We start from the raw sequence: 15,800 nt of genomic DNA, 5'->3' as shown, positions 1-15,800 counted from the left end.
TCTCTCCATTTTCTCAGGGGAAGACAGTGCCCCAAGAGATCAGAAAAGTAGTAGAGCCACATTCCTCCCTGCTTGTCCATCCTTTACAGGTGCCACACTAGATAGCAAGACTATCAATAGAGTGGTGTAACACTGAGCAAAAAATCACAGCTGTTTAGGAAGGAGACACACTTCTGCCCTCATGGTGCTTCCTTAGGGATATCAGAGCTAGATCAGTTTGCCCCAGTGTATGGTGCCATTTTTCATAGGGTTTGATCAAGTCCATGTAGAGTTTGATATATTCCAAGTTGGGCATGAACTTAAATCCCAACTCTGCACAGTTTTATATCTTTGTGGGCTGGGACCAAGTACACTAAGAAAACATGCTACAGCATGCAAATTAGTGAGAACTGTAATGACAGGAGCTAGAAGACATTTCACAGAACTGTCAGCATTTATGAGGGTGTAGGTCTATAAATATTATCAAGTATGGCTACAATGTTTGGCTCTCTCCCTCTCAAAAAACAACCCTAAAACAAAAAACCCCACCCAAAAAAACAACAGCCAAGACAATGAGACAAGGGTGAATGAAATCAGTCATTTTTTTGCAGGATTCTTGTACTTTTAGTTTTTCTATTCCTTAAAGCAGTGGCTGATTAAGGATGGTTGGAATAAATTCACTCAGAGATAAAAAGAAAGATGCTAAAACAGTCTGAGACAACTATCTTTGTGAACCTAGAACATAAGTATAGACAAAACAGCATTAGTGTAAAAATGTTGCCTACTTATGCAGCAGAAATGTGCTATAGTGTAGTAAAACTCCTGTCAAGCTTCCTCTGTGAGAAAAATAAGCTCTTAACTGCTTTTTATTCCCGTTGCACAGGCAACACAAATTTTAGAAGAGGATCTGCTTCCTCTGTGGCCCATACACCTTCACAACAGAATTGTCTTCACCACATCTCTGACTTTGCTGCTAGAGATGCAAAAGCCAGAATGAACACAGCTTGAATTGCCGATCTCAAGCTGATACGCAAGGCTGGCATTTGGAAAAAAGTGTCGTCTTTTCTTATAAGCTGAGAAAATTTGATCTTGCAGGCTCCAAGTGGCAGTAATTGTGGAACCCCACAATGCTGTTTTAACATCACTTTCAGGAAATAAACAACTTAGAAAGTTGTCATGAAAATCCCAATGATTGCAAAGCTAAATACAGCTGGTGTTCCAGTTCCTGCTGTTAGATGGTTACTTTCTGTATTTTGGAACTGTTCTCACAATGAGCATTTGATAAAAGTGAAAGAGTCAGGACTAGTTCAAATCTGAAGACAGATGAAAGGAGCTGACAGATGGAAGAAATGGGATTCAATGATAAGAAAGAAGTAGCAGCTACAAGACTCCTGGAAATTTCTGAATAAGGGAAAAGAAAAAGATTGCATCATTCTTCAGAGAACTTTTCTCAATGGTTGCAAATCTTAGCTGAAATGATGACTTTTACTAATCAGTTACATACATGCCACCACATCCATGAGTTCATTTATGTATAAATTGCCCAGTAAGCACAGTGACGCAGTAAGTATAAAACAGCAATTCAAGTATTTTATAGCAGGCTACGTTACTGTGAGTCATTGTGAGACATTTGCTGTGTATGGCAAAAAAAGAGGGGAACGAGAAGGCAAAACTGTGAGCATCCTCTGCCCTCTAAGGTTCTTGTCTGGGCTGTTTTGCGTGGCAAGAGCCAGCAAGTGCACTGGCAGGGAAGAAAAACAATCATATTCAGTGTGGGTCACTACACTTTTTCCTCTGAAAGATACGGCCGAAATTACCTCTCTCCCTGTAACACTGAGAATGAGCAGGGCCTGCAGTGGCAAAGAAAGCTAATGGTCCTCAAAAATTACTCTTGCTGGTCATGCGTGACAAAAAAGATCTGGCGTAATCACAGCCACACTCCCACCTTCCAATGCTGCTTCTGGTAGCGACACCACTGCTCGCTCTGGCAGCCCTCAGCCACAGTCCCTGCCAGTTAATCCACATCTCAGGGGAAATGAGGAGCACTATTCCCGCCTTGTTAGTAATTCCCAAAGAACAGTTTCAAGAAAACATGGTTCCAAGGGTATACCTACATGGCCTTTTGACATGTTTGTCATTGTACTTTATGTCCGTAAGTACCAAAAAGAGAAAGGTATTTTAGAGGTGTTACAAGATTATTTTTTAGAAAAAGTTCTCCCATGAATTTTAAAACCATTTCCACCCCCTTACTACTTTGCTGAGCTCTGCTACAGGAATTACAAGCTGAATTACATGTTGACAAGCAGTCAGGAGGTCATGGTGATTTTAAGCTTTTTGAGACAAAAACTAGGTTTATTTTTTATGTTCATGCTATGTTTAAGACATAAAGGGTCCACACAGTCAAAATACTTCAGTCTCTGAAAGCCTATGCTGAGACAGCATGTACTGATCTGCCACACCAGAAGAACATGCACGTTTCACGCTACCATTCATTCCAGCTTCCACATTGCTACCAGCAAGGTTACACATCTGTAAGGTGGCCTTGGCCAACCCACTACACCAACTGCTCATCATACCATCCTACATTTTACAGGTATCATTACAATGATAAGAAAAAGGTCGTATGAACCTTGCACAAGCCATTGAAAATCTGGACGCATTTTGGCTGTGATCAGCAAAGCTCATTAAGTAGCAAACTTCTTGTCTTTTCATAGAAGAGCTGTAGATTGCCAAGAAGGCAGCACGATATAGGAAAAACTCCCAATTTTCTGTGCACGGTGTAATTTACTTAGTTCTGTTAAGTCACATACAACATAATGCACAACAGTGAACTCTGTACCTACAGTCGTAGTGTAGACTCTCCTGCCTTCTTTTACTTGTACATGCCATATGTCAAATAAAGGCTTTAACGTGGTATATGAGATGTAGGTCCTTTGTGACCTATTCTGACACTGCAATCATATTGATCCTGGCAGAAATGTCTGCAGATGTTCTGGAACTTTCTAGATTGAAGGATCTTTCTGCATTCATATGATTGCAGGATCGGGTCCTGAGACTGTAAAGACAAATGGTAAACTATAGAGATTCAACAGCAATAGCTGAATTTAAGCATAGTAATGCTCCAACAGTTTTCACAGAGGACGAAGGTTCAAACCAATGTGATTCAACACAAAATGGCAGAACATGTTTTATTGTTTCAATTCTAAAGAAACCCCCCCAAAAAACATGTGAATATTTGCTTTTATACAGCGCTCATCCTTTGGGAAGTGAAAGGGAAAAAAAAAAAAAATCACTGCCTCCTTATTACTGCAGACCAAAATTCATTTTTCTTGGTATTTTGCCAGTTCACTTCCCAATGAACTGCACCTACCAAGCAAGGTCACATAAATGATTGTAAAAGAAAGTTTCCTTTGTGCATGAAGAGGAATGAATCATTTGGAAGAGTGTGACATCTTCAGTACTGTTCCTGCCACTATGCAATATTTCTCTAAATTATGCAATCCATCAATAGAGCATTCACAAATGTATTTTTTGAAGAAATGACCTTAAGTATGTTTCTGCATAACAGCAGCAAGTGGGATTTCTCAGTGAAAGTGAAAATCTGGAGGAACGGGAATGCTGGAAGACCATATGCCAGTTACTCTACAGCAGAAGCTTCCAAACCAAAACAAGGGCCATCTGAAAACACAATGACAACTCTAACAGTCCATCATTGAAGCAGCCCTCCTTTTTCTTTCAGCTGCAAAAAATTTGAATGTAGACTTTGCAAGAGATGCACAGAATGGACAGCAAAGTATCACACAGTCACAGGGACACCTCAGCGGACAGGTCTTGTGGCCTTCTTTGAGGTCCTTCGCTACATGGTTTAGTTCCTCCTGCACCTTTAAGCCCCTTCATAACTAGATATTTACAGATATCACTGCTACCAATCTGAGAAACTGCTGATGTGCAATATGGCTCCTAATACATCATTGTATTTTATCTGGCAACACCTCAGAGGTAAGAAGTCCAACAAAACCCTGTTTAATGACAAGTTCTAACTACCTTGCTCCGACTCTTTTCGTTAGCTTCCTTCAGCCCTTAGACTGTGTCAAATCTGTTAACTAAGCTAACTAGCAATATTCAGACAGCTTCTGAAGGGAGAAATGCTGTCGTGTGAACTGCTGATCGTCCCGTGCTGGTTTTCCTACACTCATTATTGCTGTAAATGAGGCATATGACCAGCAACGTATCTAATGCGTAGACATGATCTTACATGAGCCAGACTAGAGCATACAACAACTGATACAGGAATCTCTCATCTTTTTTTGTTATTGATCTCTCTCGCACAGCAGTGGAGCTACACGATAAGTAACTCGTGTTTTTTAAATGATTTAGTTGCTGAACATAGAAAAGCATCTCAACTACTAATATACAAATTCTAAATCCTTTTCTAAAGAAAAAGGACCTAATTTCACTGTCTTCAAAATCAAGGGCAAAACTTCTAAAGGTAACAGCAGTCCAGGATGATGCCTTGAAGGATCCTGATACGCTTTCAATTCTCAATTCATTCACTACATGATTTACATAAAATGAAACCAATATAAATGCTGAGAATAATCTTCAATACTGTGATATCGTGTAATTAGCAAACAGCATCATTTTAATTTAATGTCATAATAGTCTACTGCTGCTGCCAAAGCAAGGCAAAAATTCCACATTTATGCATATTACACCAAACATGTTACACCAAACTTTGATTCACACAAAGCTCTGAATCTTTTATGTCATTATCATGGAAATTCCCACTTGCAAATCAATGTCTAAGACATCCCGTGAAATACAATCTGAGATCATGCTGCACAGCTGTGAAGTAGTCCAAAGGCTTTCTGCCTCCATAAAGTACATCAGGTAATCACCTAGTAGTGACAACAAAATCTTTTCTTTTCCCTATAAATTAACCAAATAACTGAATTCTGATCAGCATAAAACCCAATTTTGCTTCAAAGCAAGCCAAAAGGGAAAACTGGGGGCAAAATAAAGGCTTCACCATCTTCAGCTAGTGAACAAATATTAGACTTTGACAGATCAGCTTTAGTTTTGCATAGTACAATTGGTTTTAAATGTTCTCAGAAATTTATCTAATGAAATATTCATACACAACTCTAAGCATTTCATACTAAATGCTAGAAGAAAAGAGCAAGTATGAAACAGCAAATAATTTCAGACTTCTCCATGAGACTATTTGTTGGTAGTTTAAAATTGCACCATGACTTCCACTAAGTTGCACCTCAGCCACAGCACTATGGGCTTTTTTGCCCTCCATCAGATCATCAAACTTCAAAAAAAAACCTGTTATAAAGTGTTACTGAAACTGCATTTTTGTACATTATCAGGGTCCTGGACTTACTGAAGAAATATATACATCCAAACAAAAAACCTGCTGTGCTGTACACAGATTGCTCTTCCATGTAAACAGCTGTTCTGCTGATGAATGACCTAGAGAAATGAAATGGCTTGGAATGGGTCTGGAGACCATCCAGAGGTTCCTCGCACATCACAATGAAATCAGTATTTCCTACATTGCTTGACAGACTTTTGTCCACCTGGAGACTGTCCTCCAAAGATGGCAATCCAACAGCTTACCTAGGTAATGTGTTTTAATACTTTCCATGCCTTACAGTTTCAAAGTTTCTCCTACCTCAACCAAAGCTTCCTTGATACATTTTACAGGGGTTTTTTTTCCTTCTCCTGATCTCACTGGCGATACAGAATAGCTTGTTAACATTTTCTTTGCAGAAACTTCTATGTACCTACTTCTCCCCACAATACTTTCCTCTCAAAAACAAAACAATGCCATTTATTTTACAGCCATGGCTACTAGACTTGCAATCATGTTGCTGTATTACCCTCTCTCTAATTGTCAGATGATGACTATTCTTTTAAACTGCAGTAACCAAACCTGGACATATTTTAACTTTAAACTTCAGAATATCATGTAGGAGAAGAGGTTATTTTATGCATTTTACACTGCTGTCAATGCATCTTGGCGTAAGGTCTATTTTTGTTGTGAGTGGTATGATGCAGTTGATGCACGAAGTTTGCAATCTGGTAGAACAGTCAGATACCCTTCATTGCAGGACTTCTGCCAGCCATTCTGTATTCCTATAGTAAATCATTTCTAACCGAGTGTTAGACATCTACTAAAGGACACCTCTTCAAAGGTTGGACATCCAATCCAATCTAAACTAGCCTGTACAAAATACCTCTGAACTCAGTGAAGAGTGACAAAGCATCTCATCCCATGTTAAAACACATGTAAGTGGGAATAACTTCTTCCAAGACCAGGCCTCCTCAGAATTTAGCAAGGTAAATTGGATAGTTGGAGTACTGGTTTATAGTCGAGTTAAATGATGGCTGTCCAATTTTCAGACAGCTGTTCAAAGTAAAATATGCCTGACACGCACTGTGCGCTTTCCTCATTGACCTGGTCTCTGTTCCTCGCAAACCAAAGAGCAGGAAACATTTTATACTTTTATCACTCAATATACTTGAGTCCCCTCACAGCTTAATGTCTTTGGCCATGCTTGCTAAGATAATTCAACCTCTTAACCAAAAGCGCTGCACAGCACCGATCCCAGCAGAAAGCCCTTCCAATGAGAACGCCGCTCATTGCAGCCTCTCATTTTGAACTGAAGTATTAATTAAATTACTCTGAATACAGGATTAAAACCAGTTTGTTATGTAGAAGACAATTCTCCTGCTTTCTTATTAAACACTGCCTCATATGAGAAAAACCTTACTAAAAAAAGTCAAAGCAAATGCTTGCTGTAGGAACTTTTTTCTTTGTAAATAACTTATGGGGCCAGGTTAAGTTTTAGAAATAAGCACCAAGGCTGGTCCAAACAGACTGAGAACAAATTTAAGAACAAATACTCATACATATAAGATACGCACAACCCCGCCGCTCTCATAATTTTGACAATAGGTATTTTAATGATGCAAAGGAATTTATTTTAAAGCCAGATAAATTGAATTTATTTTTCACAAGAGGAAGGCAAATGCTAAAAAATACTGCTACCTGGCATGCTCAAGTATAAACTCTCCCTGTCAGCGGTATAGGACCTGTGGAAAGCACTGCCAAGGCACTGCAAAACAGTTCAAGTATCAGTGACGCAAGAATTCCGGGAAAAGAGAAGGGATAACTATCGCATGGCAAGGGGCACTGCAGCATCCAAAACTTAGTACATGTGAGAAACAACCTCATCTAAATCCTGTTCCTAAAAAGCAATCCACAAAACTTTGATAAAAAAGGTAATTCACTTGCATGGTCCTCCTTGCACTGACAATGCTATCCTGGTATTTAACTGCTTTCATACCCATGTCCTCTCCTCCACAGTCTCAGACAACTGTATGGCTTTTTGATAATACTCAGTCTTTGCAAAAGAACACCGTAGATGCTCTTCAGTAACCGAAGAACAAAACTAGCAGTGCATTTTGTACATCTTCAACTTCAGTAAACCTTCCTTTTAAGAGTTAGCCATTTTAAATTTTCAACACTGTCACACATGCTAATGGAAAGCTGCTCTCCAAGCACTGTTTTATAGAATATTGTTTATACAGTAGAACTCAGCTTCTGACTACAAAGTGCTGTATGTCGGGCATTTAGGGTTTAAAAATACTGATATTCTGAGATTCATTTCCTTGCCAGACCTGCAAATGCCCTGCACAACACCTAAAGCCGCACCTAAACCTGGAGATCTGATTTCTGCTCTGAGATGCATTTTATTGCTTCAGTTTAGCATATATGTTCCTGATTAATTTTGTTAGTGATCTACAAATGCCAACTGCATTTACAAACTGTGAAATGCACATCTGTTCTATTTTCTTTCTACCTATATACATACAAATCTTTGTAGACATAATTCTGTGGGATTTGAACAAAGGAAAGGAACTGAGTATTCTTTGCAGCTGATGCACAGGTGGACAGCTTTGTTTCCACAGCTCTCTATTCCTTACCTGTTCATTATTCCTTGCCTCACAGGGATTTTATGTCACACTATTGCTCCAGAGCCCTCTGCCGCTCCAGTCAACTAATTTCAAGTCCTACTGCCAAGGTTGCTGAGAATGTAGAGATGTCCTCCAAATGCAAATGTCTACTCTCTAGATGCAGTTTTAGAGTGCCAAACCCTGCTTAGGTTTCCTAAACTAAGGTTAATTTCAAACAGATAAAAAGGTTTTAAATAGAGTGAGAATATTATTTTTAATATTTCAGCCTGAAATTCACCAAGTATCTTCTCTCTTCTTGACCCAAAGCTAACAATTATTTAGTCAAAGTAACTAGATACATAACTAGCAGATTTTAGTAATTTACTAGATATTATAGCATTGCTTTGTCTACCAAGTGCAAGAGCATAGATGTGGTTATTATGTAGAGAACATGTTTGGGGGTCCCTTGTCAGATTTCTTGACTACTCTTCACAACACACTGATGGGTCAATATCTGTTCTAATCAAAGCTCTTCAACATCATAGTGCACAAGAGAAAATCTTCACACATGGGAACTTTATATTGCTTGCATCACACCAGAAAGAAAGTGTAAAAATAAAAACACAAAACAAACACTCTCCTGCCCCACAGAGCACTCACTACCACCACCCTTATGTCTTCAAACAAGTCAAGCATATCCTCATTTAATGTTTTATGAAGGTAATGCCAAAAACTTGAGTTGAAGACAAGCAGCTAGATCATCTCATCTGTCCTTGGGCTGACAAAGGAATAACCAAAGAGTATATACTGTAGTATTTAGTTTGGTCTGAATATATTGATGATGTGCATTCACCAGAACAGTGCAGACTATACAGAAATTTATTTATCTTTTAGCATTGCACTCTCCAAATACATGTGTAGATTGTTGTTACATCTCCTACAGACCAGCACTTAAATTTACTTTAAATTGAAGACCATAGTTCTGAATAGTCCTTCTGGATTGGACTGGCCTTCAATGATCAGCATTTGTTCCATAGTAGGAAAACCACATTGGAGCAGGAGTGTTGATGCAATAAAATCTTAGTGGATGTTTCAGTGAGTTATCAGAACCATAATGCAGTAATAGAATATGCTCACAGTCATCTGTGCGACTTAAGCATAGAGGCATATAAAGCTTAACACTGAGATTTCTACTAGTAGAGCATAAGCTGCACTAAGCAAAAGCTTTTACGTTCTAAAAATGAAGTTAATTCGATTAACAGATCGCAAATGACTAAACTGATTTGCTATTTCTATCTTAGACACCTGGTACCTAATACTGAAGTAACAATATGTACTCAAGTTATATGCAAAGGAATAGACCAAAGAACTATCAAAAAACCCCATCAAACCAAACCTAGAAAAACAATCAATAATTGATCTGGTTTAATTAAATACTGTTCTGCTTGCTAAAACATTGTCTTTCATCAGATGCAAAGCCCAGCATTCTGCCAACTGTTAACTCTGCCAAAGAGGAAGGCATACTTTCTCCATTTATAATATACAAATTGCATTAAGAAAATAATTTGCAGGAAGCTATAAACCTGAAATGGACAATTTCACTAGTGGTTTTGTTTTTTTTTTTTTAATAGATGAGAAGTGATGTTTAACTTTACTTCCAAACTTATTCTCTCAGCTTTTTTTTTTTTACTGAAACTATGAGCCAACTAACTGGGAGGAAACAATTTTAGAAAAAATGAAGCCTTTAAGAGAAAATAGAAAACATATCTTTTATGTTTTAAGAGCAAAACCCAAACGTGAGCCAGTATTTTACCCCATCTTCCCTGCCCAGAATTAATGAAAAGTTTTACTATATTTTCTGCTAAAAATATACCTTTCTTAGGGCTGTTTGAATGTTTTTTTGCTTGAGCTCAGAAGAGAAATCGTTCAGTTTATGTATATAACTTAGTCTTTAATAGTTTAATTATTTTGTGATGCTTAAGTAGGACCCTGGAAATCCAGAGCTGATCTCTAAAACCTTGCAAGGAACAAGAGGAGAAAACACTGCATGAAAGAGCAATAGACAGAGGTGGTCTTTATAGGAGAGAACTCTAGGCACAGCAGACTATTAGTACTTCCCTCATGAGGGAGAAATATTCCTCTACAAGACCTTTATTTGACAACATGGGGTTCTGGCAGCAATAAGAACCTAAGAAGAAAACTGGTCCTGCTTACATTGAGCTCTAGCAAAAAAAATTAAAGCTGTGTTTGTCTCCTGAGTCAGCTCACAGCACGACACTGCATACTGCTTATTCAACACCACCACAGGCTGATACTGTCACCCAAGTTCCCCTGCCCTCAAATCTTGTCCTCAATAGTAAAAAGATCCCTACCTTGACAACATATCCACTACCAAAAAAACCTTAATTGCTCAATTATGCTGTATTATGCAGATCTCGTTCACTAACCTTCCAAAGAATCTATAGAGTTGGCTTTAGTATACCTATTCTTACTGATGTACACGAAATGCAGAGCAGAAAAAGAAAAATCCAACTTGGCTAACTTGTCACACATTTATTATACCACCTTCAGTGATTTCACTGACAGAGAAGCCTGATAACTCTTTCTAGACTTGATGGGAGAAAGGCAATGTTTCTTTGTAGTCACGCAGCCTGCACAGTTATTTAGATATTGTCAGACAGATTTTTGATGGTTTTGAACAGGAACAGAAAAAAGGTACTCCCAGTTAATGCACTTAGAGAAGAACCTGGCTCAGCCCACCCAAGGTAATATTTGGAAAGTTCTGTTACATAGAAAGCACATGAAAATAAACTTGCCTTCCATAAAGATCCTGTTCCAGTAGATTTTTCCAACATGATTTCCTCCAAGAAATATTAGATTTGATAAAATCAACATTGAAGTGCTAACAGATGCTAGGACAGCATGAAGTCGACGACGAATTCTTGGTGAGAAGAAATGCTCCTGAGGGGCAAAACAAAAGGTGCAGATGAAGTTACCAATCCCTACAATTCTTCAAGCAACATTAGAAGAAGACATTGTAGTTACAATGAATAACTTTTATACAGAAGTTCAAATCCTTATGGAACAGATCCCAAAGGTTTTAAAATATCTGGCAGAACTCCCACCAATGCCATTTAAAAGTTTGGGTAAGATTTCATGATAAAAAGCAGCGTTGAATCATAGTTGAGGTTGGAAGGGACCTCTGGAGGTCACTTAGAAAGGTCATGAAAACAGGGTCAGCTACAGCAGGCTGCTCAGGACTGTATCCAGCCAGGTTTTGAGTATCTCCAGTGATGGAGACTGCACAACCTCGCTGGGCAACCTGTGCTGGTGTTTAACTACCCTCACAATATAAAATATTTTCTTACGTTTAAATGGAATTTTTTGTATTGCAGTTTGTGCCCATTGCTTTTTGTCTTGTCACTAAATAGCCCTGAGAAGAGTCTGCCTTTGTCTTCTTCCCCTCTACAATTAGGTATTTATACACATGGATAAGATCCCTGCCAAGCCTTCTCTTCTCCGGGCTGAACAGTAGCAGCTTTCTCAGCCTCTCCTCTTGCAGCAGATGCTCCAGTCCTTTCAGCATCTTTGTGGCCCTTGCTGGACTCACTCCAGCACATCCCTGTTTGTCTTGTAGTGGGGAGCCCAGAACTGGACACAGCTCTTAATTCTTTTCTTATTAAATGTACTCCTTGATTAATTTTTGCTGATGGACGTAAACAGTAACAACGTGCTTCTGGGGTGGATAATACTATCCAATAGGTTCCAATAAGGACTAAAGCATTTCAGTACAAAACAAACAGCATCCAACAACTTCAGAAGTCATTAATGCTTTGTTGATTAATCAGACTTCACTGAAAGATTCTAGAGTCAGATCAGAACTGGTTATCACAATCAGTCTTAATAAACAGATACTTCCTTATAAAAAAAGATTTAAATACACATGCATTCCCAATTTTTTTTTCAGTGCAGATATTACTGCTCATGTTCGAGAAGTGTAAATATCTGTTGTGAAGTTTTTGGTACTGTTGTTCTAATTATATAAATAAAGTAGATCTCTCTCTACCATATACTAGTTTACATTTTTCTGAATCTGTATTTTGCATTATCACCTGAGGTATGAGTGCAACATGTACACTGCAAAAAGATGGTGAAAGAAGCATGAGAAAGTTTTAGCTTCCTCCAATATTCAGCTGTTAGAACAAATTTTACAGAGCGTTATAGCACATTACAAGGAAATATCGTCTCATTACTGCGTAAGGAAAAATATCTTGTTCATCATGGACCCAAGCTGAAAGACTCTTCATGTAGTGCCTGAATCTGCAAAAGACTGAATGCTTTATGTGAAGCAATGAGCATTTGCCAGGGCACAGGAACTAAGGAAAATATCAGGAGCTGCCCAGCCTTCACGTCATAAACATTGATGTTGCAGAAAACAAACACTTGTGACTGCAGCATCAAAAAAAAAGAGAAGTAATTAATCTCTAATAGCTGCAGCCAGACCAGAATTCATGCTCAGATACCTGAAACAACAAACACATGCTCAAAACAGACCTAAAAATACATTCCTAGACAATTAAATTGCTGGTTCTGCAAGCATCGAAACAAATGTTTCAACTGTTAGGTTATAAAGTGACAAACTTTCAAATAAATGAGTTACAAACATGAAAATACAATTTTTTCATATTACTGCAAAGTAGATCTCTGGTAAATTGAATGCTAGCCCCAGTCAGAACTATACTTAGTGTATGAGTCAGTCTGAGTCAGCACAAAAACGGGGGTAGATAAGCTTCAAGGAAAAGTATTCTGAATCAGGCTGTATGCACAATACGGCAATAGTCAATCTTCCATACAACGCTATGAAAAACATTTACATATGAAAACAGAGACTGAAATTTTTCTCTGAAAACTTTGGATGAAAACTAGGGCATCATAGGAGAAGTGTGGAGAATATAAGATCATTATATAAACATTCACAGACACCAACAGTTACTTAGTGAAATAACATTTTCCCTTCCTAGTACTTTGCATGTCCAAAGCTGCCCAAGGGCTTCCAAAACATTCTCCTTCAGTTCACGTACTGATAGAGGATAGCTTTAATTTGTCTCCTCCTGAAACGCACAGTATGAATGTGTGGTCCCATATATGGAAAATGTATGCCTTTTCAGAATGCGTAAGTGTACGCACACAGAGAAGATATTAGAAATCTTGCTATTAAATCCATGTTAACAACCAAATTTAAATAAGGAGCAGTTATAATCATGCTAACTTGAACTTTTGTGTTAGGAGTCACCAAACTTACCCTTTTCTTACACCATGCTAATTAATTCTGATGGAAATTTAGCTTATTTATAGAGCATAGTCTATCATCAGATCTACCCTTCACTCTCCCTTTGCCTATCAAACTTATTCATCAACTCTATAGAGAAACAGTTTTAATTAGGAAAGGGAAAAAAAAAAACAATCTTCTCGTAAAACTGTAGAATGAGTTAGAGGTGGACAACCCATCAGACAGCTGGTGTTGGACTGCATTTTCCACCAAGGCACTGATTAGACCTGGTAAATTTGTGAGGTCTGCCTGTTTTACAACCCAAAGCAGTACAACTAAGACAAACAACATGAATAGCTAAAAAAGCTCTGTCACTTTAAAAAAAAAAGTAATAAAGTCAATTAAAAAAATAAATAAAGCTGTTACATCCCTCTACAAAAGTGCTGTATGTTAAACAACACAAGTTAACTGTAGTACAGACCATAAAAGTCTTTGGTCATTTATAAAGTATAAGGGAGTAGTTTAAGACAGAAATAGTTTAGACAAACACTGAACCCCTTCTGGGTTTTGCTGTAGCTAATTTCCATTAACTTTGCTAGGCATTGATCCAAAAAGCAGTACACATTTTCCTGAGAGCCTTTGATGTCAATGCATCTTTTACCCAGCTGCAATGAAGGTAAAAAAAGAAAACGTTCTTTAAACATCTCATATCATCTAGAAAAAGCTAACTATGAAAGTACCTGAGCAGCTATTGTGCTCAAATTAATACATTGGAAGCATTAATTTACCCATGAAAAAGGAATGAGACTGGTCTAGATAATCCATAACAACATGTGTTATTTAAATATCTACAAGCATATGGATTTTTCTGAATATACAGCAAGTTGTTTCCATCAAAACAGACAAAATAATAAAAAAAAAACCCACAAAAAACCCAGAAAAACAACAAATCTCCGTACCCACAACTCTTCATTATGCCATTTAATGCTTTCAACAATATGTTCCATTGCAACAATACAAACAGCTGCTATGGATTTGTGGTGTTTCTCTGTCTGTCTCTCCTTCCACTTTTCTTTCTGGAAATATGGCCAGAAGACAGAGTGGTAAAAAAGCATCTAGTGTTAAAATAACAATGAAGCTGTGGCTGCCTGGCTGAAACCCTTAAATTTACATCCTTGCTCAATGCTCCATCTTACTTGTAATGTCACATCAATACTTCATCATAGTTTACTTTTAGTAATCACCACCACCACCACCTCCCTGCATACTGTGAAATAAATGGATTGTAGCATTTCAACTACACAAAAAAACAGACATATTGAAGATACTCAGTCCCAAAGGCATGCAACATGACATAGGTGGTGACTTACAAAGGTTGGCTCAGGCCACCTTTCCTGGAACTGAACGGAGTTTGGGTTATTATTCCAATCCAATTCCTGCTGTAAATGAAGATCAGCCTCAGACATTTTTGCCACATGTTGAGAAAAACCTCTCTCTGCACATCACTGCATCTAGAAAAATTGGCTACCATCAGATCTCTCTCAACTGGGCCTTCTCAGTCATCTTACAAAAACAAATTATACTATCATGTAGTGGGTACCTTGAAAAGTAAATCTGTGTGTTTGAGAGGGGTGGAAGATGACAGGCATGAAAAGGATTTGCATGGTCCAAACACTCCTGTTCCTAAATCCATTTCCAGTTACACATGCATGTCACATTTAGCCTCTAAGTGAAAATAAAGCCAGAAATAGAAAGCTTGTATAATTGTTGTTTCTTGAGAAAGATAGCTTACAAAGGACAACACGCACCAGAATAGATAATTTAGGTTAGAATTAAGAGTCAAGTTAAAGGACATGGTGGAATTTTGAAGTCAGGAGAGAAAATACTAATTTTATTTGCCTTGTAAGGCAATTACACTACTATGAGTGTGAAACTAACATATATGGCAGGAGAAGTAGCTTCAGACAACAGAGCATTATTTAAAAGAACTTCTCTCTAAGGTGTGTAAGAGCTATTCAACAATAAATTTGCACTCTCAATGATTTACAGGACTGTGTACAACAACATTACTGAATGGCAGGGAGAAATGAAATTGAGGGTCCACAAGCGTTTTTCCTAAATGCATTTACATCTCCTGGCTAGCCAACAACATAGAAAATACTTTGGAGAATACTGACCAGAATAAGTCATCCACCCTCCCATGGGGAAGTTGAGGAGACACCCAAGACCAAATTCTGTACAGCAGTCAAAACTAAGCAGTCCTATACAAAACATCACACTGAAGTCTTCTTTTACAGAAATATATTCCCCAGTATTTTATCAGGGACCCAATCCTACATCTTCCTACAGCAATCATTCCGAACTTTTTCTAGCAACACTGGTGGCACCCTGGTGATTTGGCATGTCCCAAATGCTCGTTATTCAGAGGGCTGCTGAATCCCTTCGCAGTAGCTTGTTCTGGGAGCAGGTCACATGTATCACACTGTTTTAGGGAGGGCTCTGGAACTGTAAAACTGTGTTTTCCACCAGAGTGCAAACCCAACCTGATGACAGGGTGACATGTAGCAAGAAGCATCCCCTGACA

At 38.2% G+C, this 15,800-nt stretch overlaps 1 protein-coding gene across 1 annotated transcript in view; it reads right to left on the bottom strand.

Moving 5' to 3' along the window:
- Positions 1-15,800, bottom strand: part of HHAT (hedgehog acyltransferase) — a gene marked incomplete at both ends in the record, with an annotated part of 161,920 nt that overhangs the window by 53,958 nt on the left and 92,162 nt on the right. Inside the window, one exon of the mRNA XM_081997736.1 lies at positions 10,764-10,908. Within this exon, the coding sequence (XP_081853862.1) occupies positions 10,764-10,908 (145 nt within the window). The remainder of the gene's footprint in view (positions 1-10,763; positions 10,909-15,800) is intronic.

The sequence above is a fragment of the Phaethon aethereus genome (assembly GCF_964289735.1).
Source record: "Phaethon aethereus genome assembly, chromosome: 3".
Taxonomy (NCBI): domain Eukaryota; kingdom Metazoa; phylum Chordata; class Aves; order Phaethontiformes; family Phaethontidae; genus Phaethon; species Phaethon aethereus.
The sequence above is the reverse complement of the archived record's forward strand: the minus strand, read 5'-3'. Positions and strand labels throughout refer to the sequence as shown.